Source organism: Phoca vitulina, unplaced genomic scaffold (genome assembly GCF_004348235.1).
Source record: "Phoca vitulina isolate PV1807 unplaced genomic scaffold, GSC_HSeal_1.0 scaffold20, whole genome shotgun sequence".
Taxonomy (NCBI): Eukaryota; Metazoa; Chordata; class Mammalia; order Carnivora; family Phocidae; genus Phoca; species Phoca vitulina.
The window spans coordinates 15925587-15949745 of NW_022589723.1; the positions used below are offsets into that span (position 1 = coordinate 15925587).

Sequence of the window (24159 nt, forward strand, 5' to 3'; positions counted from 1 at the left end):
TCTTTCTTTCTTTCTTTCTTTCTTTCTTTCTTTCTTTCTTTCTTTCTGATGCACTTTATTTTACCTTCTCTGAATACTTAATGTACAGGTGAAACTTTTGGTAAATAAATAATCATTCTCTAAAGCTATGCAATTTAAAATGCATTTACGAAAGGTGGTGAGTCATCATTTATGGTAATGGAGTGTGAAGAAAAAATTAATTCAAAGTATGAGGGAAAAAACTGGTTTCAGGCAGCAATCATAAAACTTGTAGTCTTTGAGACTTTGGTCTCAAGAACATGTACCAGCCAGAAGCCTGCCAGCCACTGGTTATAGCTCACAGCCATCAAGTGCCCACAAACCCTCAACCCAGTCTTTTCAGTACTTTGATGATAAGTTGACTTTATAATTGCTGTATGGGCTTACAAAGGAGGCATTTATTAAAGAGTGAAACCAGGTTTTGCTTTGCCATGTTAGAAGAGAAGATGACAAACATAGAAAAATGATTTTGCCTTAGAGTAAATTACTTCAAAGTAAGATTTTCAGAAAACCCATTGGATTTATCCTCCTTGGCAGTATCCAGGAAAGGTTAAGTAACTTGCTGGAGGACACACCCTGAATTAACTGCATAGCTGAAACCAGATTCCAAGTCTCCTAGTTTATATGGTGCAGTGATTTTTCAGCTCCTGTAAGAGAGTAAGCAATGGAAATGGATTCTACACTTATAAATTTACTACAGTCCTTTATAGTCAAATGAAGAAACACACTTAAAAGTTTTTTTCCCTTCTATGGCATAAATACATTAAAAACTTTGAAACTCTAGCAGGCTGAACATATTCACCTAAGAAAGAGTTGAACATCCTACATTGACTCTATTTTGAATAGTTTTAAAAAATTATTGCCTTACTAATTTCCATTTATGATGAGTTCCCTCACATGCCCTCATAGAATATTCCTTTTGCTTCATATTGTGATGTCCTAGTGATAAATTGAAGAACTGTTAAACTGTGCCCAGAAGGGCATCTACCAGATAGAAATGTCCATTTAAGGGGAAATATTAAATATCTTTTTCATCCTTTAGCCTATTTTGTAAGATGTTTTTTTACAATCATTGGTATTCTCATTAATCCAGATGTAAGGTTCACAGTTACCTCCGGTGTTCAGCCAGGAGCAAAGCAATTTCCTGGACCAAACCCTCAAGTTCAGGTTTAATCAGAAAACATAGGTTTTATTCCCAAGATTGCCTTTAAAAAGCAAGCGACTAGGGCTCTGTCTCATGGGATCCCCAATTAACCGAGGAAAAGGAAATTGCCTTCTCCCTAAATGAATAGCTGCTGATAGTCTGGCCATGGGATCTTGATTAACTAGAATATTGACAATTTTAAAAGTTTTTCTCAAATCAACTCAAATAAATGAATTTCTTAACCAAATAATCTCTTCAACATTCATGGGCATTTTAACACATTCCTCAATTCTGTGCTCTCATTGATTTTCTAGTTACGGAAAATGAAAAGTTCCATCTGAATCACTCAGCTGCCTTATGAGGATAGAATCCATTCAGAGAAAAAATCAAATTTTTAATTGCCTGGAGAAAAACCTCAAATGTTTCATCCATCTGTAATAGAATGCAGTGTATATAGACAGGTGCGCTCCAATATAATAGCCGCAGCCACACATGCTGCTCTTTTTTTTTTTTTCTTGAGCCCTTGAAATGTGGCTAGTACAAATTGAGATCTGCTATCAGTGTAAACTACACACCAGATTTCAAAGACATAGTGTGAAAAACAAATGTAAAGTGTCTCATTAATATTTTTTATTGATTTCATGTTGAAATAATATTTTATAGAAGTCTATTAAGTAAAATATATTATTAAATATATTATTAAAACAGTCCATGATCGGATTCCTCCTCCAAGGTGGGATGCCACTATAGTAATGAATTATTGCCAACATTAAGAATATGATATTGTACAAAAGTTAAGTACATTTTTAAAATTTAAGGGTCCAAATCTGAACCCAAATTATTTTATTAATTTCCTTTTACTTTTTTAAAAGGAGCTACTAGAAATTTTTGAATTACATACATGACTTGCATCTCTAGCTGGTGTAGATAACTGGTTTCTGCCCTGCTCGTTCAGCCTCAATTTCTGTGGACTTTGATTATCTGTATGTTACATTGATGTGAACATACGATGTCAGCTTTCAATTATCTGTGCAAATAGGGACTGAGGATACTTAGAATTAAGATATTCCTCATGTAATTCACGACTAAATTTTAACTATTGATTTCACTCAATTTTACCCCCAGTGCTTTAGGAAAACAGTAAGATGATTGGACTTGAGATTCATTCTCTTTCCCCTTCCTTTTTAAGAGGAGACAATGAGAAATGAAATACGCAATAGGGATGGAAGAGAAAAGAAATAGGAGGCAAGAATGGATAAGAAATGAGGTCATCTGTTCTTAAGTGGTAGAGATCAGGTGGCCTTCAAATCCACTTTATGGATTCAGTACCGTCTTTTGATGACCTGCTGCATGGTAGGCTCTTGTTTGGCATTGAGGAGAAGTAGCCCACAACCTCCAGTTAATATACAATGACTTACCACATTGAATTGCACTGGTTACCCAAGTGTCATACTAGTCAAAAAAAAAATCTTGTGGGAAAACAAAGTTGGAAGAAAGCCTTATTTACATAGAGAAGTAGAAGAACATGGAGACAAGAAGTCAGTCACTTGGAGCAAACAGCCCAAATTAGAATTAGCTTACAGTGGGTATGCTAATGATACATCAAAGCCCAAAGAAGCAATAAACCTTGAGCATAGCAAGGACAAGAACTTTGATCACCTTCAAATAAAGTCCTTACAGTAAATACTGAATATTTATTTCACACCAGTCCCATTTTAGAGGGGGGAAAATTGTCCTTGTCTGAGACTTCTTAGCTAGTAATGTGGGAACACATCATCCCAGCCTTAAACTAATTTAAACCACTTAAATAGAATAAAGTTGTTCTTTAATAATGGTTATTAAGTGCTGAATCTAAAAGATGTCCCCAATGTTTCCACCCCTTACTGGAAAAGATTGTTTTGGGGGAACTCAGTGTGTAACTCAGCCTAACCATTGGAGACAGGTAGGTGCCAGATAGGCTAAATTAAGTGGGTGCATCTGAAATTATTCAAAGTCATATCTAAAAGAGAAATTAGATTTGTTCGTAACTTGAGAGAAACAGAGCTATTTCCTTCCCCCATTAGACCCAGATTATCCTACTGACAAGGAAGGTCTTCAAAATCAGGTCACAAAAAACCATAAATGAGCTTTTGACATTTTTTATACAACTTACTTTTTATTTCTACTCAGCCTACGTTTTTAGTAGTCAGTCAGTCATGAGACTTCTTACCCTTTGTACAATACTACCAGCACATCCAGCAATTTTCAGGCAAAGACGTATCGAATCTGAAACTTCCTCTACAGGAATAGCATTCTTGTCGCCAGATACTATCTTTAAATCTTTTTAGAACTGTAACCCTTTTCTTCTTGTTTTTAAAGAAAATGCTTCTATGTGTTCTTTCATTCAATCTTCTTAAAGATGATGATTAGAGAAGTTTTATTATCATTATTTTAGATGAATAAAGTGAAGCCCAGGGAGGTTAATGGAAAGAAGTCCAGATAGTCCGCATCAATGAGATTAACCTCTTACCATGCCTCAAAGACTCTCATTCACTTTGATAGGCTTTCCACCACCCTGCCTTTAGTTTCTTTTTCTCTCTGTTCTCTTTGTATTCTAAAGGTACCCAAATCTAACCGTTTTTTTGGGGTTTTTTTAGGTAATATTTTCACCAGTAGAAGAACTGCCCAAGCTCCTTTACCACCCTTGCAGTCTTGCTGTGCCTGAAATCACTCACAAAACGAACCCATCAGCTCCCAGGGCAAAAAGATAATTATCTTATTCAAATGCTAGAATATTCCTCTTTTGCATGTGTTCTAAAATTTTATGTCAGTTGTTTTGATTTGGCTTTGAACGTTTTACGGGTCCCTGCATTGACCAAATACTGTTTTTGCTACCTGTAAAAATGCAGAACGTAGCAGTGGCGCCGGGTTTGGCCGACAGGGTTGCTAATGGTGATGGGATGCCTGAAGATGAAGAAGCCGAAAACAAGGAAGGGGAGGATAAAGCCGGCGCTGTGAAGTTTGGATGGGTGAAAGGTGTGCTGGTGAGAAAGCTCCTACGTTTCCAAATGAAATCTGTTTGTTCAGTGTCCTTGGGGTTTAAGTGTTGGCAAAGCCTGGACACCAGAATTACAGACAGGGCTGGGTTTTGCCCCACTCTCATGTCTCACATCCCTTTCGATGCTCCTTCAACCCACAGGTAAGATGCATGCTGAACATCTGGGGTGTCATGCTCTTCATTCGCCTCTCCTGGATTGTTGGAGAAGCTGGAATTGGTAAGCAGGTTTCCCCATGCCCCGTATAGAGTTTTCAATGTCAGTGATAAACTCCATAAGCAACTTGTTTTGACCATTAATGCTGAGTGTGAGACGGAGGTCACAGGAATAATCTGCACTCCAGCTCTTTCACTTTGCCTCTTTGACAATGTTTGTCAGAGAGGAAAGGTGAAGCGTTAACTTCGGGGAGGCTGGAATTTTCCAGCTCGTTAACCAGATAAATGCTCAAGCAAGTATTTCTATCTTTTCATTGAGTTTTAGGTGTATAGATATATAGAGACACATATATTTGAAATAGTACTATTCCTATTGGGAGATATACTGATATTTGTGCATTCCCCCCTTATGATTTTGGCAAAATTTCACTCAACAAAAACAGTTTGTGGGAAAAGTGGTAACAATGTGACCGGACTAATGCTGAATTAGTTGAACATTTTCCAAAGAAAATAATTGTGTTACTTTCAGGTACCAGTGATAGGAAAACAAAGGTTAATAAAATATTACCAGATAGAGGCTTAAAAATAATAGATAAAATGACTAAGATAACATATATAACTATTACTAATTTTTCTAATGGAAAATGCATGATGTTGAAATTATTTCGAGTGATTATTTGATGTTTTTAAAGATGATATTTTATTTAAAATATCATTTCCCTTGGCAAACCTTTTTTTTTTTTTTATCGAGAGTATACTGGTAAAATTTATATGAAAATTTTATTTGAATTTTATCAAAGTTCCTGATTTAATGCGATAAAAATTAATGATGTTCTACCCTATATATGGGAAGTTCATTATAGATCCACTTTTGGAGAAGACCTATAAATCATTACTATCAAGAACGTAGAGGCTCAGATGTGCTTTTAGATAACTGCTCCAGAATGTATCTCAAATCACATTCAAAGGTACTTCATCCTTATTTATTGCTTTTGCCACTCCAAACATACTGAGCATCACCAGAAGACTAACTCGCAACAAGAAAGGGCCGCGCTGTAAATTGAAACACTGGAACCAGTTCCCATCGTTTTTCCATGTTTCATGTTTGGCAACTGCTGGGTTCCTGACAAAGGGCAGCTTGCCAACTTTATGATGCATATCAAATGAATGCTTATAGCCGCAGGGTCCAAAATAAGTATATGCTGTTCCATGGAAAATCTGCATCTTAATATTGCCAAGTGTTTGCTCCAGGGTTTCATGCAAAATTAGTTTTTTAAGGGCAGTTTAGTAACTTATTGAGATCATCAAGCAACATTACTCTGTTTGGAGGTGTGAGTGTAGCCAAGGGCAAGAGTAATTCTTTCTAATGCAACTTATTTAACATCCATGTGTTTGGGCAATAATCTGAACTTTAATCAGATCTTACATTATTCTTCTCAGTTTCACGCTTATTGCAAAATTGTAAAATATGAAGAACCCTATCTTCAGTATTATACCTTCAGACATCAGTATTGTTTTAATAAGGACTTTTTATTTAAGTAGTCCTATCCTACTTTAAATGGGTGTCTAGCAGGTTTTTCTTTGAATGAAGGTTTGTTTGTCGTGGTTGTTTTAGTTCTCAGAAAGTAGACTTTAGTGAGTCGTAGAAACTTATTACCACCCTTACTCAGTTTTACTGGCCTTTGCTGTGAACGTAAAGCTAAATGAGCTGATTAAGTCACCTTCTGGGTCCCATTTGGAGTCCCTTTATTGGGTAAGAAAAGAAGCAAACCCAAGTAGTTTCTCCTTGTTGTGGGGATAGTTTGGGGAAGAAACCTGAATACATTTTCAAGAGGAGACCCTGGGAACAAAGCCAGAAGGAAGCTGGAGCCACGAGTCACAATAGCTACAGCCCTTGGGTAACTGTTCTAGCGCTGTGAGTTTGGGCTCTCTTTTCGCCAAAAGCAAATGGTAGAATAAGCCACAAATGCCATTGACTTGTTCTTCTCTGTCTCAGAGACTTTGGCTGGGGCAAGATAGTTTCTAATAAACATCAGGCATGGAAGAAGGGTATGAAAAAGGTATGACCTGAAGCAAGTCATTTATACTCCATGAGCTTCATTTTCTCATCTGAAAATGAAGGAGCTGGATTAATTGTTTCCCAGTCAATTCTTTGCAGATAAAGCTAAAGAACCTTGCTGTCTAGGCAGACACAAATGGAGATAGGCTAGGGTAGTGCAATAGCCTTCAGACTGTGGGGTGCCTAAGAATGACCTGGGAAGTTAGGTTACAAAACCACAGAATCCTGGGATTCACTTTGAAAGATTCAAACTCAGTGGGTCTGGGCATTTTTAATAAACACCTCAGGTCTTTCCTGAAGTAGGTGGTTCAAGGACCTCCCTTGGAGAAAACTACAAACTGAATGTTCTCGAAGCTGCCTCTTACCCTGGGATTTTGTGTTTAATTGTGAGAGGAAAGCAAATCTCTTGCTGTTTAAATGTATAAAACTTTGTTCCAGGATTTCAAATGGTTTACAGAAATATACAGAATGCAAAAGAATAAATCAGAATTGTTGGGAAAATAGAAGCAAAGGGAAAATAAGGGTAGGGGAATAATCAGAGTAGGTTTAATGTCCTGAAATGCAAACTGTATAGTTCTGTATAGTTGCTGGGGTGAGCTAAACATTTGACATCAAATGTCCTCAAAACAAAATCAGAAGCAAAATAATGTGCAGAAGATAAGAGGAAACTACCTGTAGGGGTGCAAAGAACTGAGGCCACATGGTGATGTAGAGGTGATCTTCACCACCGGATCCCTGCAATAGATTTGAAGAATTTAGTGCAACTATTTCTTACAACACCAAACTTTGTCTGTAGGGACTGAAGCAATATGGTTGAAGTTTGCATCTCATGCCTACAATTAACCTCTTCCTACTGCACTTCAAACTGTGAAATAGCCTCGAGACTTCTTTTAGAGCCAGGATAGAGCCAGGAGCATCAAGAGAGGCAGCCTCCAATGCCCTGTTTCTATTTCTCTCTGTCCTTCCTCTCCTTCCACTTCCCCTTCGCCCAGGGCATGGCCAGAGAGATTACAGCCTCTCTTAGACGACTACTGTTCTAATAACCCTGGGAAGCAAGACAGCCTGCCAACAACAATTACGAAGCGTCCGCTTTATGTGGGGGACCATACCAAACAGACCCAGGGTAGAGCGTTCTGGCTAGAGCCAGGGGGATTTCAGTGCCTGTGACCCCAAACTTCTTTCTGTAACACTGGCAACAGACAGCCTAACGGAGAAAAACAATCGGAAGTTTATTAACTTAGGCATCATGTGTACACAAGGGAAGACTCAGCAATGGGTAACTCAAAGAGTGGGCTTACATAGCATTTTAACAAGAGAACAAGACTTTTTTTAGAGAAGTCACAAGACAAAGGGAAAGGACTGAGTTTCTAGGGTGGCAGATTGTGGGAGCACTAATGGAAAATAAGTAAGTTTGTTAGGTAGGTTCCTCCAGCTGCGAAGGGCCTTGAATTGGCTCTGCCGATGAACTTCTGTCCTTCCTGCTATAGAGGAAAGTGGATCCACTCTACAAACTTACGTCTTGTTTTGAGGCAAATAGGGGGAAGTATCTGCTTTTTTTCTGTTGCCTTTAGCTCAAACTAATCTTTCTGCTAAAGTGGTACATTTCGGGGTGGCAGATTCTGCTACCCTTCAGTATCCTCTTGTCTGTGTGCTTCCTGAAGCTGACAGCAGCCTTGCCTTTCTCTGAATTCCGGTTTATCACTTTCTGCCTCCTAGAATCATTGACCTTCTGCACCATAAGATCCTTGAGGGCAGTTTTTTTCATTTCATTTTATTTGTTCCTTGCAGTTCTCCTGCCACCTGACACCTGGCTGGATGTATAGGAGGCTTTCAATAAACAACAGTTATAACTATTGCGGACATGGACCAAAAAGCAGGGCCACTGACTGTGTACCGTGTTCTACTCACTGTGCTGGCCGCTTTCCACACAGATTCTTTCTAATTCCATTGCCATGTTTGGCTCAGAAAATGAGTAACTTGCCAGAGGTCACGTAGCCAATAAATGAAAGTAATTCCATTTGATTCTTTCCACTTTATTCATCTGCCAGATGAACAATTTGTTATATTGTATGTAATTTTCCACTCCCACACAACCAAATGGACGTAAAAAGATAGTTACCTGGAAGGATGAACATTTACTCTCCAGTTATATGAGCGGCTTGGAATTGTATGGACCAATTTATTATGTTTGTAGGTGTCTAGAGCAGCATAAAAAATGGGGTTCCCGTTAAATTTTGACCAGCCCGCGTTGTTCAGTTGTGGGCAAGTCTCGCTGCACATCTTAGCTCTTCGGTTTCTAGGCAGAAAACTTCAAAGCTGAGCATTTACTCTGGTGATTTCCAGGCCAACTTGTTAATTCCAATGTGGTCCTTTGGTGATTACCCTAGATTTGCTGGCTTTTATGTAAATGATCTAATGGACTGTTCCACTCTTTAATTGCCTTTATTTTTCCTCTCTCAACTGAGGTCTTGGTGTGATTATCATCGGCTTAGCCGTGACAGTGACTGGTATCACTGGTTTATCCACCTCTGCTATTGCCACAAATGGATATGTCAGAGGAGGTAATTAAACTTGTGACCTGCACGATCATTTGTAAGGTAAAGGCAACCTAGGCTCAGATAGTCCACCAGCTGACCTTTCTGGAGTGTTTTCAAAGGTAATCCAAGTTGGTTCCTTTTTTTCCCCTCCAGGCAAGAGAGATGCAAGAAAAATGGGGAAGGATTTAACCTTTGTCAAACCCCCAACTTTCTCATGCAGGTTCCTCTCAAACAAGAGAGAAGGTCAAATGTCATGTTTTCTCTTTTCGCAGCCAGGGTAGTTTGTCTCCCAGGACACCAGCATAAGTCAACTTTTCCTTTCCAGGGCCGCATTTTAGATTGTGTTTACTTTTGGAAACCGTCCTTCATCGTAATGAGTAGGCCTCGGACTTGATCTTTATGCCAGGCAAACCTGTTTCTCCCGAGCACAAAGCAACTCCCCTGGGGCCCCAGGCGTGGACGTGAAAACTTAAATCAGAGGCAGTATAGTTTGCAGCAATAGGGAATCCAAGGAAGAAAAGTAAAACGTACTATCTTTTATCTTTCATTGCTAACAGGTCTTGGAGTTCTCATAATTCTTCTTTCCACCATGGTAACTTCTATTACTGGGTTGTCAACTTCTGCAATAGCGACTAACGGGTTTGTTCGTGGAGGTAACATTTCTAAGATACCTAATGCCCTCATCGCTTGCCACGGGTAGGAAAAGTTTTTATATACTTCTCTTTGACTGGAGCAAGCAAGGAGCCCACCGTGCTTGACGCCAGATGCAGAAGGAAACCTAAGGTACCGTGAGCTCAGTCCTGGTCCGCGCCACTCAGCTGTGGGATCTCTTCTAATGGAACTCTCGGGCACATTGCAGCTCATGGTTTCCAGGTGCTCAAATTCCTCCGGCGAATGTTTTCTTTTTCAGGCCAGTCTGCAAACCCCTTGCCGGTGTCTCTGGGGAAATGATTCCTGGACGTGGCTTCAATTTTAAAGTTTAGTACATTTCAGGTGCTTCCGAGACCTTCATGGACTGGGATCTTTTAGAACATTTCAGGTTTTTCATGGGGAGACTGACCCTTCTGTGACAAGACTCAGACCGCCGCCTCCTCAAGTGCTGGTGACTTCTTGACGTACTGGAGTCAAACACCTTTCTTGGGGGATTTTGCAGGTCTTGGAGTCATCATCATTGGCCTGAGTGTGGTGGTGACAACACTCACAGGTATTTCTATGTCCGCTATTTGCACAAATGGAGTAGTAAGAGGAGGTAAGTCAATTCATTTACTTATGACTACAAGCTTGGCTTACAGAGTAATGTCTACAGTTGGTTTAATGTTGGAAGTAAAATTTGCATATTCATAATTAGTCCCCAAAGCCTTAAAGCAAAATGAACTAACCCAAATTTAAACATCAAGGCAAAATTCTCTCAACTAAAATTAAGAGAGCTCCAGAAGGTTTTCTTTGACCCATTTCCCGTGATTAAACATGTTTATAGACAGTGACTGGGTGTCTAGAAAGAAGGCATAAATAATTACAGTAAAATATATGGTTTATTTGTGCCTTGGCCAGGCCCTGCTGGCTCTCTTCCCAGGCCCACTTAGCACCCCAGTTGACACTCCCTGCTTAATAAGCCCTCAGAGTTCACCCCAACACGACGCTCCCAGTGGCCCCCAGGCCTGAGAAGATCCTTCAAAAGAAAAGAGAAACAACTAAACAGAACAAAGAGTTACTTTTAAATCATCCAGGAATAAGCAGGCCTAGGTGGAAAATGAAGAGGGCAAGGTTTATCATTGCTTCTAATTCCTGTCTTCCCCCTCCCATTCTTTTTGGGTTTTTTTGAAGATTTTATTTATTTATTTGACAGAGAGAGACAGGGAGAGAGGGCACACAAGCAGGGGGAGTGGGAGAGGGAGAAGCAGGCTTCCCGCTGAGCAGGGAGCCCGATGCCGGGGGCAATGCGAGGCTCGATCCCAGGATCATGACCCGAGCCAAAGGCAGACGCTTAACGACTAAGCCACCCAGGCACCCCTCCCCCTCCCATTCTATTTGGCTTCTCCTGGGGCCGCAACTTGGGTACCTTATCCAGGTTTCCCTACCCAGGACCTTCTAAGAGCACCCTCCCTTCCACAAACACACATCCTCTCACAGCTTCCCCTGCCCCTCTCTCATTTTGACCAAGCCGAAGTAACTGGCTAGCTAATTTATTTAATGTCATGTGGACAAAGGAGATAATGGGGATTTGCTCCACCCAAATAATTGGTTACATTTCTAAAGAGAGCTTTGACCCTTTAACCCAAAGGAGTTACTGCAGTGGAGGAAATTCCTTTTCCGTAAAAGATAGTTTTGTTTTTGTTTTGAGATATATTTGTTCAGTGTCATTCCTCTACCAATTCTGCCCACCTCTAAGACTAGCTCCTTAGAGGAAGTCATTAGTTTCCTATGGTCAATCAGAGCATCTAGCTACTAGGCCTCTCAACACCTAGTCTTTTTTTACCTGCTCTCACTACCTCTAAGAGTAACCAAGGCAGCTCAGTCTTTTCATGTGCAAAGAAAGAAATTCACGGCCACATATAGAACAATCTTTTCAAGGTCCAAAGGAGAAGCGATTGTTCTAAGCCCTCCCTATCTTTCTTCCCATTTACCACCGCCATAGGTATTTGGCAATAATCGTGCCTTCTTGAGCTAAAAACATAGAACCAGTTCCAATTTATAGAGTGGATAATACGTAGCACTATACAGATACCTTTTTAAAAAAAATTATTTATTTATTTGTGGGGGTGGCAGAGGAGAGAGAAACCTTAGCAGACTCTGAGCTGAGAGCAGAGCCCGACGTGGGGCTCAGTCCCAAGACCTGAGACCAGGACCTGAGCCAAAACTAAGAGTCGGCGCTCAACCAACTGCGCGACCCAGGAGCTCTGCATACAGATACCTTTTTATGCAGAAAATATATATCGGAAAAGTATACCAGAAAGGAAGGTAGAATAGCAATGATAAACTTCACCTACTTCATTATCTGCCTAGCACTGCCTGTTCCTGGAAATTTCAAATATAAAATTTTACTTTGATTACATTATTTTTTTTTTTTTAAAGATTTTATTTATTTGACAGAGAGAGACAGCGAGAGCAGGAACACAAGCAGGGGGAGTGGGAGAGGGAGAAGCAGGCTTCCCGCAGAGCAGGGAGCCCGATGGCGGGACTCGATCCTGGGACCCTGGGATCTGACCTGAGCCGAAGGCAGACGCTTAACGACTGAGCCACCCAGGCGCCCCTGATTACATTATTGATTTGAACTCACCGATGAATTTTTTTCAGAAAGCAAAGCATTTGGGGGCACCTGGGTGGCTCAGTTGTTAAGCGTCTGCGTTCGGCTCAGGTCATGATCCCCGGGTCCTGAGATCGAGCCCCGCATCAGGCTCCCTGCTTGGCAGGAAGCCTGCTTCTCCCTCTCCCACTCCCCCTGCTTGTGTTCCCTCTCTCGCTGTGTCTCTCTCTGTCAAATAAACAAATTAAAAAAAGAAAAAGAAAAGAAAAGAAAGCAAAGCATTTTGTTTTGGTAAAGTTTGCTGTAGTCTTATTTGCATACAATTTGTGTACAATTGGGTTTCAATAAATCAGAACTTACTAAGTCAGGATAATTCTATTGTGTTCTATTATCATTCTCAGAGTACAAAGAAAGGCTAACTTAATTCATTAAAGTAACACAAGATTCCTAAAATTATTAGGAAGTTGCAATATTTTTGTTAGAATAAAAATTATTCAAAATTATTTGGTCATAGAAACTAAATCCCTTAGCAGTTCCTCAGAGTAAAGCATGTTCATTTTTTGTTTTAGGTGGGGCCTACTATCTTATTTCCAGAAGCTTAGGGCCCGAGTTCGGTGGATCTATAGGCTTGATCTTTGCTTTTGCCAATGCGGTGGCTGTTGCTATGTATGTGGTGGGATTTGCTGAAACAGTGGTAGATCTTCTTAAGGTAATTAAAAGTTTTTCTTTTCTTCAGCCAAGTAAGATAATTCAGTTCAATTTGCCTTTTCAGGGCACTAAGAGGTTATCATTATAGCAAGATGAAAGGAAATAGATTTGTTCTGTAGAATGTGGAAGTTGGATATAGTTGAAGGAGCTCTAGGCTTGGCATCAGAACTGGCTTGGAATCCTGGCTCTCATATTGATCAGCTGAGATATCTGGGCCAGTCCCTCTATTCATCTGAACGTTGTTTCTCAAATCTATCATATGGGCTTTTAATGCTGTTCTATGTATTTCATAGAAATGTGGTACAGAACAGATGAAATAATGTACATGAAATACTGTGTAAAATATGAAACAAAAGATAAATAATGGGTGCTATTATCAGCAGCAATATTACTACTATGGTTATAGATTTCCAAAGGGAAAGACAGTTCAAACATTAGAACAACTCACTGCAGAAAACTAAGCATTTCCTAGCTTAGGTACGCCATCTCGACAGTCGTCTGTGAGCGTGTTAACTAGCTGGTATGTGAACTAACTTCTAGTTCTCCTTTCGTGGTAGTGATAGCATTCACTGAATTCAATCAGTAATAAAGGACCTTTATTGGAAAATTAGATAAGTAAATGAGTGGATTATATAGTTCATAAGGTATGTGATCTTCAAGAAATGCATTATCTGGATTATGGAGTTTGTTATTTAATTGAATAACATGCATTTTCCAATATTCACATGGAAAACCACTCAGTTTTATTTCTCTAAGATTCCCCTTGACACGCAAAAATAATCATTCCTGTGAAACAAAACATTGTATTTACATGTACACATACTTATCTCGGCGCAACAACAGCTTTAAAAGCTGTGACTAGAATGAGCATCTAGACTTTCCAACTCCTAACTTTGGCTACCAGTGGCCTGTATTATAGGACAAAATAATGCTAATCTCTGATTTAGGAGCACCTCGCTCTTCCATTATCCAAATGGTCACTAGTGCACAGTATTTCTTCTTACTATTCAATTTTACAATATGACACACAGGCAAAAAAAAAAGCTCCGTCTCTAACCATTTTAGTGATTTTCGTTGTTGTTCCAGGAGAGCAACTCAATGATGGTGGATCCAACCAACGACATTCGGATAATCGGCTCCATCACAGTGGTGATTCTTTTAGGAATTTCAGTAGCTGGAATGGAATGGGAAGCAAAGGTGATTTTTCTCAAAATGATGTCATCAACCACCGCTGCTCAGTCTTGACCAAATTGCAGGAATAGAACAAACCCCATCTTCAAAAAGAATTGCTATTATTACTTGCTATAGCGAAAGTTGTAGGTTAGCACTGGGGGGAGCCCCAAGCCCTCCAAACCCGAGGTACAGGCAGTCAGGACTCCCTGCTCGTGTGTCACATGATCGCGCCTGTACTTTGTCCTTCTCTGTGTGGTCACCACTGTGACAGAGACACCTCAGTTTCTTCCATCTTCACACCCAGGCCCCTTATGATCGTAGGAACAGTCCATGCTGGAAACCTGCATCTCCCAGTCCCACCCCTGGTGTCGCATTTTCCAGCTGACTGTGGGTGCCTCAAGCCCAAGGAAATGGGAGAAGGGAATAGAGGCCGAAACTATCGTTCTCCCCCGAGACACAGTACTTCAGGAGTAAGTCCTGGAACTAGACAATATCTGGATTTAACTAGTAGTAACACAGTAAATTTCTGAACGACAGGAGCATGTCTTTTATCTGATTTATAACTCTACAGTGACTGGTATAATTGCAACTGGTCTTAAGAGCCTGAAGATACCGTACCTAGACTTTAAGAGGTCCCCAGAGATTGAAAAGTGGCCAAACCCGCCCACCTCCATAAGGCAATGAGAAACATTCCTATACAGCGTTTATTTGTGGATTATGCATTCACATCAAACGAAAATTAATTCAGTGCTTATTAGGTGCTGGGCATTCTGCTAGGTACTGGATATTCAGTGGTGACCCAGACAGGCACAGTCCTGCACCTAGTTGAACGTACTATGGTCTGTGCGGATATGAGTAATGATCAAGTAGACAAACAAGTAAATATAGAATGGTAAATTGTGAACATGCTATAAAGGAAATAAACAGGGCACTCAGATAGAAAACAATGGGAATCTACTTACAATGACTTTATTCCCTGAGGGAGGCAATGTAGCTTCAGGGTGGTAGAGGGTAGGTTTAAAGCTCTAGCTCTGTTGCCACAGCACCTGGATTTGAATCTGGTTTACATCTGTATGACCTTGAGAAATGTGCCTAACCTCTCTGTGCCTCAGTTTCTTTATCTTTAAAATGATGATAACAATATTACCTACTTCAGACAGTTATTGGTAGTATTATTTATCTGAAAGAATACTGGTAAAGTGAAATCTGTCCGTTATTGTAAACCCTCAGTGAATGTTAGCTGTTATTATTTAGATTCAGTGGTCAAGAAAGTCCTCTCTGAGTAACAAAGTAACTAAGGCTTAAAGGATGAGAAGAAGGAATAGTTAGGCAAAGAGTAGGGAGAAGTGCATTCCCTACAGAGGGAACAGCATATGGGAATGCCAAGCCAATAGACCCTTGAAATGTCAGCAGGGGAAAAGGGGGACAAAGAAAGACAATTTGATTGGTCAACCTTGCAAACCACTTGTGCTGGGCACACACTGGTAGCCCAACATCAAGTGTACTAAGCATCATGGGAACTCTATGAATTATTGTGTTATTAATGCAACTCCTGTTGCATTTAGCACTGGGAAAGGAAAGAACCCATAAGCACTCTGCCTAGAAAAGAAATAAACTCTATCAGCGATAAAACTTTGGGCTCCATTTATATTCCTGAGGGCACTGCAGTAAGTTACTCACCTAGTACTTGGAATGTTTTTGAAATGTCACCTTCAAGTGCCTAAGCACATGCCTCCATTGAAAATGTAACTTTTACACTCAGGTCAGAAAAGGCTTGTTAAGATACCATTCCGTAAGATACACTATTACCGACTCCGGATTGTAGTTTTAATCAGAAGAACCAGATAGAGTCTTTGTCCAGTGGACTTTCAGTAGACATGACTTTTGTAATTATGTAAAACTTTGTTAAGTAATTCTTGAGTTGGCCTCCTTTTACTTTGCCATTCCAGGCTCAGGTGATACTTCTGGTCATTCTCCTCATTGCTATTGCAAACTTCTTCATTGGAACCGTCATTCCATCCAACAATGAGAAGAAGTCTAGAGGTTTCTTTAACTACCAAGGTACGTGTGACAAATGAGTTGCTTGACAATCAGTGGTTCTCCACTGCCCACCTCCATCACCACCCCTGTTACCCCCACATCAGCCATTAGAATCCAAGTGTGATCCAGGGAAGAGCCTGGGGTTGGACTCAGGAGATCCAGAGTGAGTCTCAACCCTGCTGCTTGACAGCTAGACCAGTCACCTAACATGTTTGGGGTTCAAATTTCCCTGCTGAAGTGTGGGTGATAACAACTTCCTGAGGGGAGTTTTGAGAAGTAAATCAGATAGTGGATGCAAAAGTGCTTTGAAAACATTCAAGTGTGGGACAAATTGTTGTTGCTGTCAAATAGAGGAAGTAGAGTTGTACATGCAAGGAAAGAGAACATAGTTCGAACAATTTGCTCAACCGTTGAGAACACTAAAGCCAAACATGGTCATTTTCCTGCTAGACTTTTTTTTTTTCTTTTTTTTAAGATTTTACTTTTAAGTAATCTCTACACTCAACATGGGGCTCGAACTTACAATTCTGAGATCAAGAGTCATACGCTCCACCTCCTGAGCCAGCCAGGCACCCCCCTGCTAAACTTTTTTGTACCTTGCTTATTTATAGCATTACCTAGTTAAGCATCACTGTCAGGTTTTCAAGCACAAAAGATTGTAGGAGTTGGCATAGGATCCTGAGGGGATGTCACAATGCATGAAATTCTCCTCCGCCTATACACACCATCCTAGCTTTCCACTCTAGCTTACTCAAGAATCCACTGCTGAGATTTAAAAAATATTTCCCTTCATCATTTATTCAGTTGTTAGTGTCTGTTTCCTTTTGGTATCAGATCACCTCTTTCTTCCTGATTCTTTTTCTTTGTAAAATTTGTCTTGTTTGCTTGGCATGTTAATATCCTTTTCCTTTCTATTCTTTTCCCTCCTTCTAGCTCCTGCTGTATTTTTTCTGATGACTTAAGCTTTCTTTCCTTGTTTTTGCATCATTCCAGATTCTTTTGTTTGTGTTTTTCTTCCCTCCATTTCTGTTTTTCTTCTACATCGTTCCCTTCTCATTTAAGTAATTTGTTGAGACCCTGTGGGATAGTATTATTTTATGACTAAAGTTCCTTGCTACTATTCTTTTCCTATATATGAAAATTTGGTATAGAATTTAAGATCTAATCTCTGGGAGCAAGGAGTGGGAAGGTTAGAACATAAGTAGCAAAATTTTAAGATAGTTTCACCCACAAGTTTCTCCTCCAATTTAAAAAAAAAAGCATAGAAAAGCTGTGTTTGATTAGAATATTTATGCACATAAGAAAGGAGTTGTGTATGTGTAGGGCAGGGTACATGTGTGGTATATTTGTGAATATGCCAGCATGGTCATGAGTAAAAGTCTCCATTTCCTTCTTTTTCAATCTTCTAGGTTCTAAAAAATCTGGAGGCCTGGGTCTCTGTTGTCACAAAAAAAATTTTTCAGAGCTATGTCCTAGAGATCTAAAACCTTGTGATATATACATATACTGACTCTTGGCAAATATTGACATGAGGTTCGTCAAGAGTATACCAACATCTTCAAATTCATTCCATTTAGAATATAGGGACCCATTTGCATGATACATTGATAGAAGCTAAAAATAACCGTGTCTCCTTTTCTGTAAAGAAAGTCTACAAGATAATGGTCTCATTATTTGTGTTGCAGCATCAATATTTGCGGAAAACTTTGGGCCAAGCTTCACAAAAGGTGAAGGCTTCTTCTCTGTCTTTGCCATTTTTTTCCCAGCAGCTACTGGGATCCTTGCTGGTGCCAATATCTCAGGAGACTTGGAGGTATGTCGTTTTCCTCCACTTTTGTAATCCTGGGAAGTTGTGGTGCTGTTGGTGAGCAACACAAGCTGTAGAGGTCAACAGTGACCATAGTTCTCTACTGATGTTAAAACCAACATTTCTGTAAGGGTCCCCAGTAATTTAATAGTTCTCTCTTTTAATGCCAGACCATCCTGTTTCTGATAGTCCATCCAAAAGTCTTATTCAGTGATACCGGAAGGATAGAGAATATTGGCAGTGTATAACATTTCCAACAAAATGAATATAGCTCAGTAAAAAGAATATCAGAACAAGCCTTTCTCTTTTAAACATCTAAGGAACAAAAACACATAACATTCAGGAAAAAAAACACCCCACCCAATCCCTCCCCCTCCAAAAAATCACTTTATTAGTGAATTTTTATGTCATTGAATTCAGAGAAATATTCACTCATTTAATTGGTATTTATTTAGTACTCCATTCATATTACTTTATGTTAAGTACTGTAAGGAGCACTGTTAGAATATTGGTTTGAATGTTTTATAAAAGACTAGTAGCAGTGACCTAAAAAGATTTAAGTTTATTTTTCTAGTGGATAAAAATCTGAACTCATAGGCCATGCAGTGGAATAAGAAAAGTCCGCTCCACATGGTAGCCCAGGATCCCAGATCACCTCTCTTGATTTACCACTCCCTTAGGGTTTGCCCTCACCTGCAAGGTCCAAGTGACCAGTCACTTCCAAGATCATGTTCCTGCCCACAGGAAGAGGAGTAAGGAATAGAGGGCAAGCAATTCCTGGACCTTGCATGTATTATTTCTGCTGACATTCCATTGGCCAGAATTTAGTCTCTGTGACCTTGCCTAGTCGCAAAGAAGGCTGAGAAATGCAGTCTCTAGCTGGGCAGCCATGAGCCTAGAATTTTAGGGAGTTCTTGTGTTAAAAGGAGGAAGGTGAGAATGGATATTAGGGGATAGTAAACAGTCTCTACCATATACAAAAAAGGAGAAGACACAGGTCTTACCTCAATACATCTATAATCAACTTTGGAAGACAAGAAATATTTATAACAGACATGTATAAATGAACATCATATGTAATGTCTAAATAAATTGTGAGATAAACACAATAAACAGATAATTGTTAAGTCTGGGATGATTTCCTCAAGGAAGTTACTTTGAAGTGTGAACTTAGAGCAAAAGCTCAATACTGACTATTGTTGAGAAAATATAAGGGTATTCCAGGCAGAGAAGACAAAAGAACAGTCAGACATGGAGATACTGGAAATAGTAAGTTTAACTGGAGAAGCCCTGATGAGGCTGAATGACCTTATAATACAAGGGGGAATCGTCACTGGTGAGACCCGAGCAAGAGGTGCTTGCTCTGGAATGTAAGTCTGTGAGAGTGGGGACCTTGCCTTTGGTTATATTCATTGCTGCTTCCTCAGAGCTAGGAAGGTTTCAATAAATATTTATTGAGTGAATGAATAAAGGCATTTTGAATTGTCATATTAGGGACCACAGTGCCATGGTAAATTCTTGGGCTGAGATATGGCATAAAATAGATTAGGCAGAGACTCAGAAAATTAAGTAACTTGTTCAAAATGATTCGAGTAGTTAAGTATCACTACTTAACAAAATTTAGCTATGGATGTGGAGCTGCCAGTTTCTCAGATTTGGAAAAGTATTGGAGGTCACTGATTTAAAATTCTGCAAACTGTAAGTACATATTTAAATGAAAGAATATTGTACTTTCCTTAGAAACAAGTTCGTATTAGATGCTTAGTTGTCAGTTCAGCTCAGCAAACACTTACAGAGCACCTGCTGACGCCAGACACTGGGGAAGCAAAGAAGAGCACAGTCCTCCCTTCAAGTTGCTCGTGGTCTAAGGTGAAAACAGACTTACTCTGTCTGAGTCACGAGAAGCAAGAACAGAATCATGTACAAGGGAAAGAGGAAACAGTAATTGCCTGTCCCTGAAGAAGTAAGGGAAGGCCTTCAGAGGACAGGGACACTCCATCCAGATTTCAAGGGACAAATAGGGGTTCATCAACAGAATAAAGAAGAGAGGGACATTTGGAACAGAAGGCCTGGAATGTCAAAAGGCACAGGGAAAGATGCTGCTGATGGAAATCAGTTGACATGTGGAATGGGGTATGCAAGTAAAATTGTTTCAGCAACATTTTCATAAGCATGTTTATAAAGGACCTTCTGTGTCCTGACATGCTGGGAGTAAGCAAAGAACCAGAAGATATCCCTATCTAAAATGGCAAGACTTAAAGTTCCTTTCTCCCAAGATGAATGCTAACTTGATTAGGGATGCTATACTAGTAAGGAGCTTTACTTCTCTATCAATCGGTACTGAGAAATCTCTGAGTTTGAGTTTCTATATAAAGAAAATGTAGAGAATGTTCTGTCATGATTTTCAGGGCACATGCAGTCATAGTATTGTAAGAAGTTGCATTATTTCTACTTAAAAATATTTAGGTGATTTTGCAAGTAATCTTAACTTTCAGCGTATACACTAATATATGCTATTAAGTAGAATGCAAAGATACTTTAAACTACAGAAAAGGGAGTTTGGATATTATCCCAAAACTAGCCAGAGACACTACGGAAGTTAGATCAGGGAGTGATATGTGTACATTTGTTTTAGAAAAAGCCTACTAGCAGCTTGAAACGATGGGTTAGAGGGTGGGGGGTGATAGGTAGGGAGAACGAAGGCAGAAAGACCAATTAGAAAATATCACAGCAGTCTGGACAAGAGACGGCATGAGCCTGAATTAAGGCCACGGCAGGGGAAATGGATCAAAGGGATAGCTTTTTGTTAGGGTTAGGAGAGGAAATGGAAAGAGTGTTTTCTACTATGATCTGCAGTCAGAAAACACTATACATCACAATCCAGTGCACACATACAAAATTTTCCCCGAGCAGTTCTTAACTTTATTACAAATGATGTCTGCTGATGTTGCCCCATCAGTTCTATTCTATTGTATTCTTTTAATGCTGGATGCAACCAACCTACTGAATTGATTCCATGCTGTAATTGATGAGGTTAATAAAGAAGCTCAGATTTGGCCATTTAGGTTGCAGTGGCAAAAGGACATCAGAGTGGAGATGTCTAGTGGGTCACTAGATTTATGAGTCTGGAGCTCTGGGAAGGATCTAGGGCAGGACTGGGGGCCATGGCATGAATGAGTTCATCCAGGTCTGTGTAAGAGGGAGGAGAGCAAAGGACCAAGAAAGTGCCCAGGTGACATTCAAAATGTTAGTGGTAGAAAAGGAGTCCGTGAAGAAGAAAGACAGCCATCTAGGAGGTAAGGAACTCAACAGAGAGTGGGACCATGAAGGTCAAGAGAGGAGAATGTTTGAGAAGTAATAATTAACATGATCAAAGCCAGAGTGGTCAAACATGTTAGGAACTGAGAGGTGACCACATGTTGGGAAATGACAAGGAAATTTCAGTACTTAAAGATAGAATTTCTCTGAGAGTGAAACTAGAAATAATCACATTATAGATTCATTTCAACTTAGTAAACATGTATTATTTATACACTATAGGGATATGCAAGACGTTACCTCTGTTCACAGCCTCAGAATCCTTCTCCAGATGGCACTTCAGGCTGCCAGTGACAACAAGAGTTGGCACAAGGGGATGCTACAAAGTTCCCACCCTGAGCCTTCCATTGGTTAACGCTAATTGATAATCTGTAAATATGTGCCTAGGAGAAGATGTGGGAGGTACCCAAATCTAATTAAGATAGTTAAGATGTGGCTTCAGAGATGCAAGATTAGATGTGCTTGGCACTCAAAAAGCAGCAATCTAATAGATTGCTTGTGTATTCTGTCTTAAGAAAAAAAAATAATATCCAATAAAGAAAGGTGAAGGAAGGTTAGATTTTTAGGTTACAGCTGGGGAGATGGAAACTAACATTTAGAATAAAAACTAAGAATTTGTCAAAGTCCTGGTCCATGTGTAGGAGAAAAGGAGCCAGAGCAGACAGGGTAAATATATGATCACACATTAAGATACTGACATCCTGATTTATATTGGGTCAAGTCTGACCCTCATGTAAATTCTAAGTAAGTAATTTCAGAGTTTGTAGGAGATGGTTCTACATAAAAGCTAAGCTTTCATGTTTGAGGTACATGACTGCCCTCCACCTTCACACCTCTTATCTTTATATATATATATTTCCTTTCTTCCCACTTAAATTAATCTTCCCATTTCACTCAGATCACAAGAAATAGTTTATAAAATAAAACTTGAAACATACCATGAATTGGGAGATTGAGTGGGGCCCATTTCAGCCACAATTACTTTCTTCTTCTTTGACGTGCTGTTCAACTGCACTCATTAGCCAAAATCACTTTTGCAGACAATAGTTTGGAAGGAGGAGACTAGGTATATATGCAGCAGAACTAGGCCTATGTACAAATATTCCTAAAGGAGTGGGAATCAATGACCACAGAGTGGCTCCATGGAGCTGACTTACTCCCATTAAGGGCAAATTCGCTTGTATAGTTATTTCCAGCTGTCAGGTTGGAAATTTACCATGAGTTGGCCTCTCTGATGGATTTGATCAGCAGATTTAAGTTAAAAACAAAAACAAAAAAGCTTAAACTTTAACTACATTTATTGCTTATTTGTATTGATACATCTCAGGTCCGCTGGTGGGGGGGACTAATATCCACTGAGATTGTGCTTCCCTCAATTCAATATTTATTGACTCCTTCTATATGCCAGGCACTGCCTTGTATAAGCAAGAGTACATTGAAATCTCTATTTAATAATCCCTGTTAAGTTGAATTCAATAATTTAAAAGTTATGGTGCTTGGAAATTGATTATGCTATGATTTAGCCCCCAAAACAGGATATAAAATGGTATGTTATATATGATGTGAGCTCAGCCCAGTGAATTTATATACATGCATAAGCAAAAAAGAAAAGCCCATTTTCTGGTATAAGCTTAAATTTGCCTCTTTCTTTATGCCTGCTTATGGAAATTAAATATCTCCCATAGCAGTCATTCCTGAACTGGATTCCAAATGGGAAATTTGAGGGATTGGAGAACTTAGTAGATCATCTTTTTTGCTTCAAAGTTATTTATTTTTAAGGCAAGCCTAAGCTTAGTACAAAACTAATACCCACACACAGATATTGTCAAGGTACATCAATGCGCGGGGTGTGTTTGCGTCTTTCCCCTAATACTTTAAGGTTTGATATATCTGCATGAAATTCACAGGAGATAAAGGGGAGGGAGACGCTTAGTGAGTGAGCTAACTGGTCTACTTTTCTATAAAAACTCTGTCCTGGACAGTTAGACATCTCTTCTATTCAGCGCAAAGTTCTAGAGATTTCTTTATTCACCTTGAACACCTTATATTCGTCCAAAAAGAACTCAGGCTCACCACTTTGCCATTTGCTTGATCTTTTCTTTCAAACCTGTCTCAGGAAGGGTGGCTGAAACATTTGAAATACAGTAATAACTCCAAGTCATTTCTATTTCTTATTCCACCCTGTCTCTTCATCCCACCACATTGTTTCTTCAAAGGATCCCCAAGATGCCATCCCCAGAGGAACCATGCTGGCCATTTTCATCACCACTGTCGCCTACATAGGAGTTGCTATTTGTGTAGGTGAGTTGTATGTCTCTGGTGTCAGAATGCCAGAATTACAAGGAGTCTGGTTGTTCTTATGTCCAGTGGGCTTTCAGTGGGTCGAAAGGCTTTTTTAAAGACAACATTTTTAATTCCCTTCCTGGGTGCTTTAGGGGTTTGAATGCAATTAAGCTGTAATACAGGTGTCTCTGGGTCAGGGCTAGGGTAGAGTTAATCAGATTGTTATTCTGCCTGAACACAAAGAGAATCCCATTAGTTACTCTAGGTGATAACCCCACTGCCAAAGGAGCCACCATTTCCAGCATCCACCTCCCTTGCCCTGGCAGGCAGGTGAGAAACAGAGCAAGAGAAAAGAAGCCAGAAACAAAACAAGACAAAAACAAAAACAAAAGCCTTAGGAATGTATGAAAGATATAGAATTGATGGCTGTATCTCCTCCTTGCACTACTGTCCCTGATATGGAAAAGTCACTATCACCAGTTGGCAGGAAATCAGAACAAGACCCAACTGCCAGCAGTATGGGTGGTCAGCCCCCACATTGCTCAGTAAGCAGAACATATGTGGATGCACCTGCTGTTCCTAAGCTGACTTTCGTTCCACCTGCTGCCTGCAGCCACACCTCCTCCTGGTTGGGGTCA

At 39.8% G+C, this 24159-nt stretch overlaps 1 protein-coding gene across 2 annotated transcripts in view; it reads left to right on the forward strand.

The window, feature by feature from the left end:
• SLC12A1 (solute carrier family 12 member 1) overlaps positions 1-24159 on the forward strand; it is an 85812-nt gene that overhangs the window by 6669 nt on the left and 54984 nt on the right. The window contains exons 2-9 of one of the 2 annotated variants that reach the window (XM_032417447.1): positions 4051-4185; positions 4341-4416; positions 9506-9601; positions 12762-12901; positions 13987-14097; positions 16023-16134; positions 17799-17926; positions 23455-23539. In XM_032417447.1, coding sequence (XP_032273338.1) covers positions 4051-4185; positions 4341-4416; positions 9506-9601; positions 12762-12901; positions 13987-14097; positions 16023-16134; positions 17799-17926; positions 23455-23539 — 883 coding nt within the window. Of the gene's footprint in view, positions 1-4050; positions 4186-4340; positions 4417-9505; positions 9602-10101; positions 10198-12761; positions 12902-13986; positions 14098-16022; positions 16135-17798; positions 17927-23454; positions 23540-24159 lie in introns of both variants that reach the window. The other variant, XM_032417448.1, reaches the window with a different exon arrangement.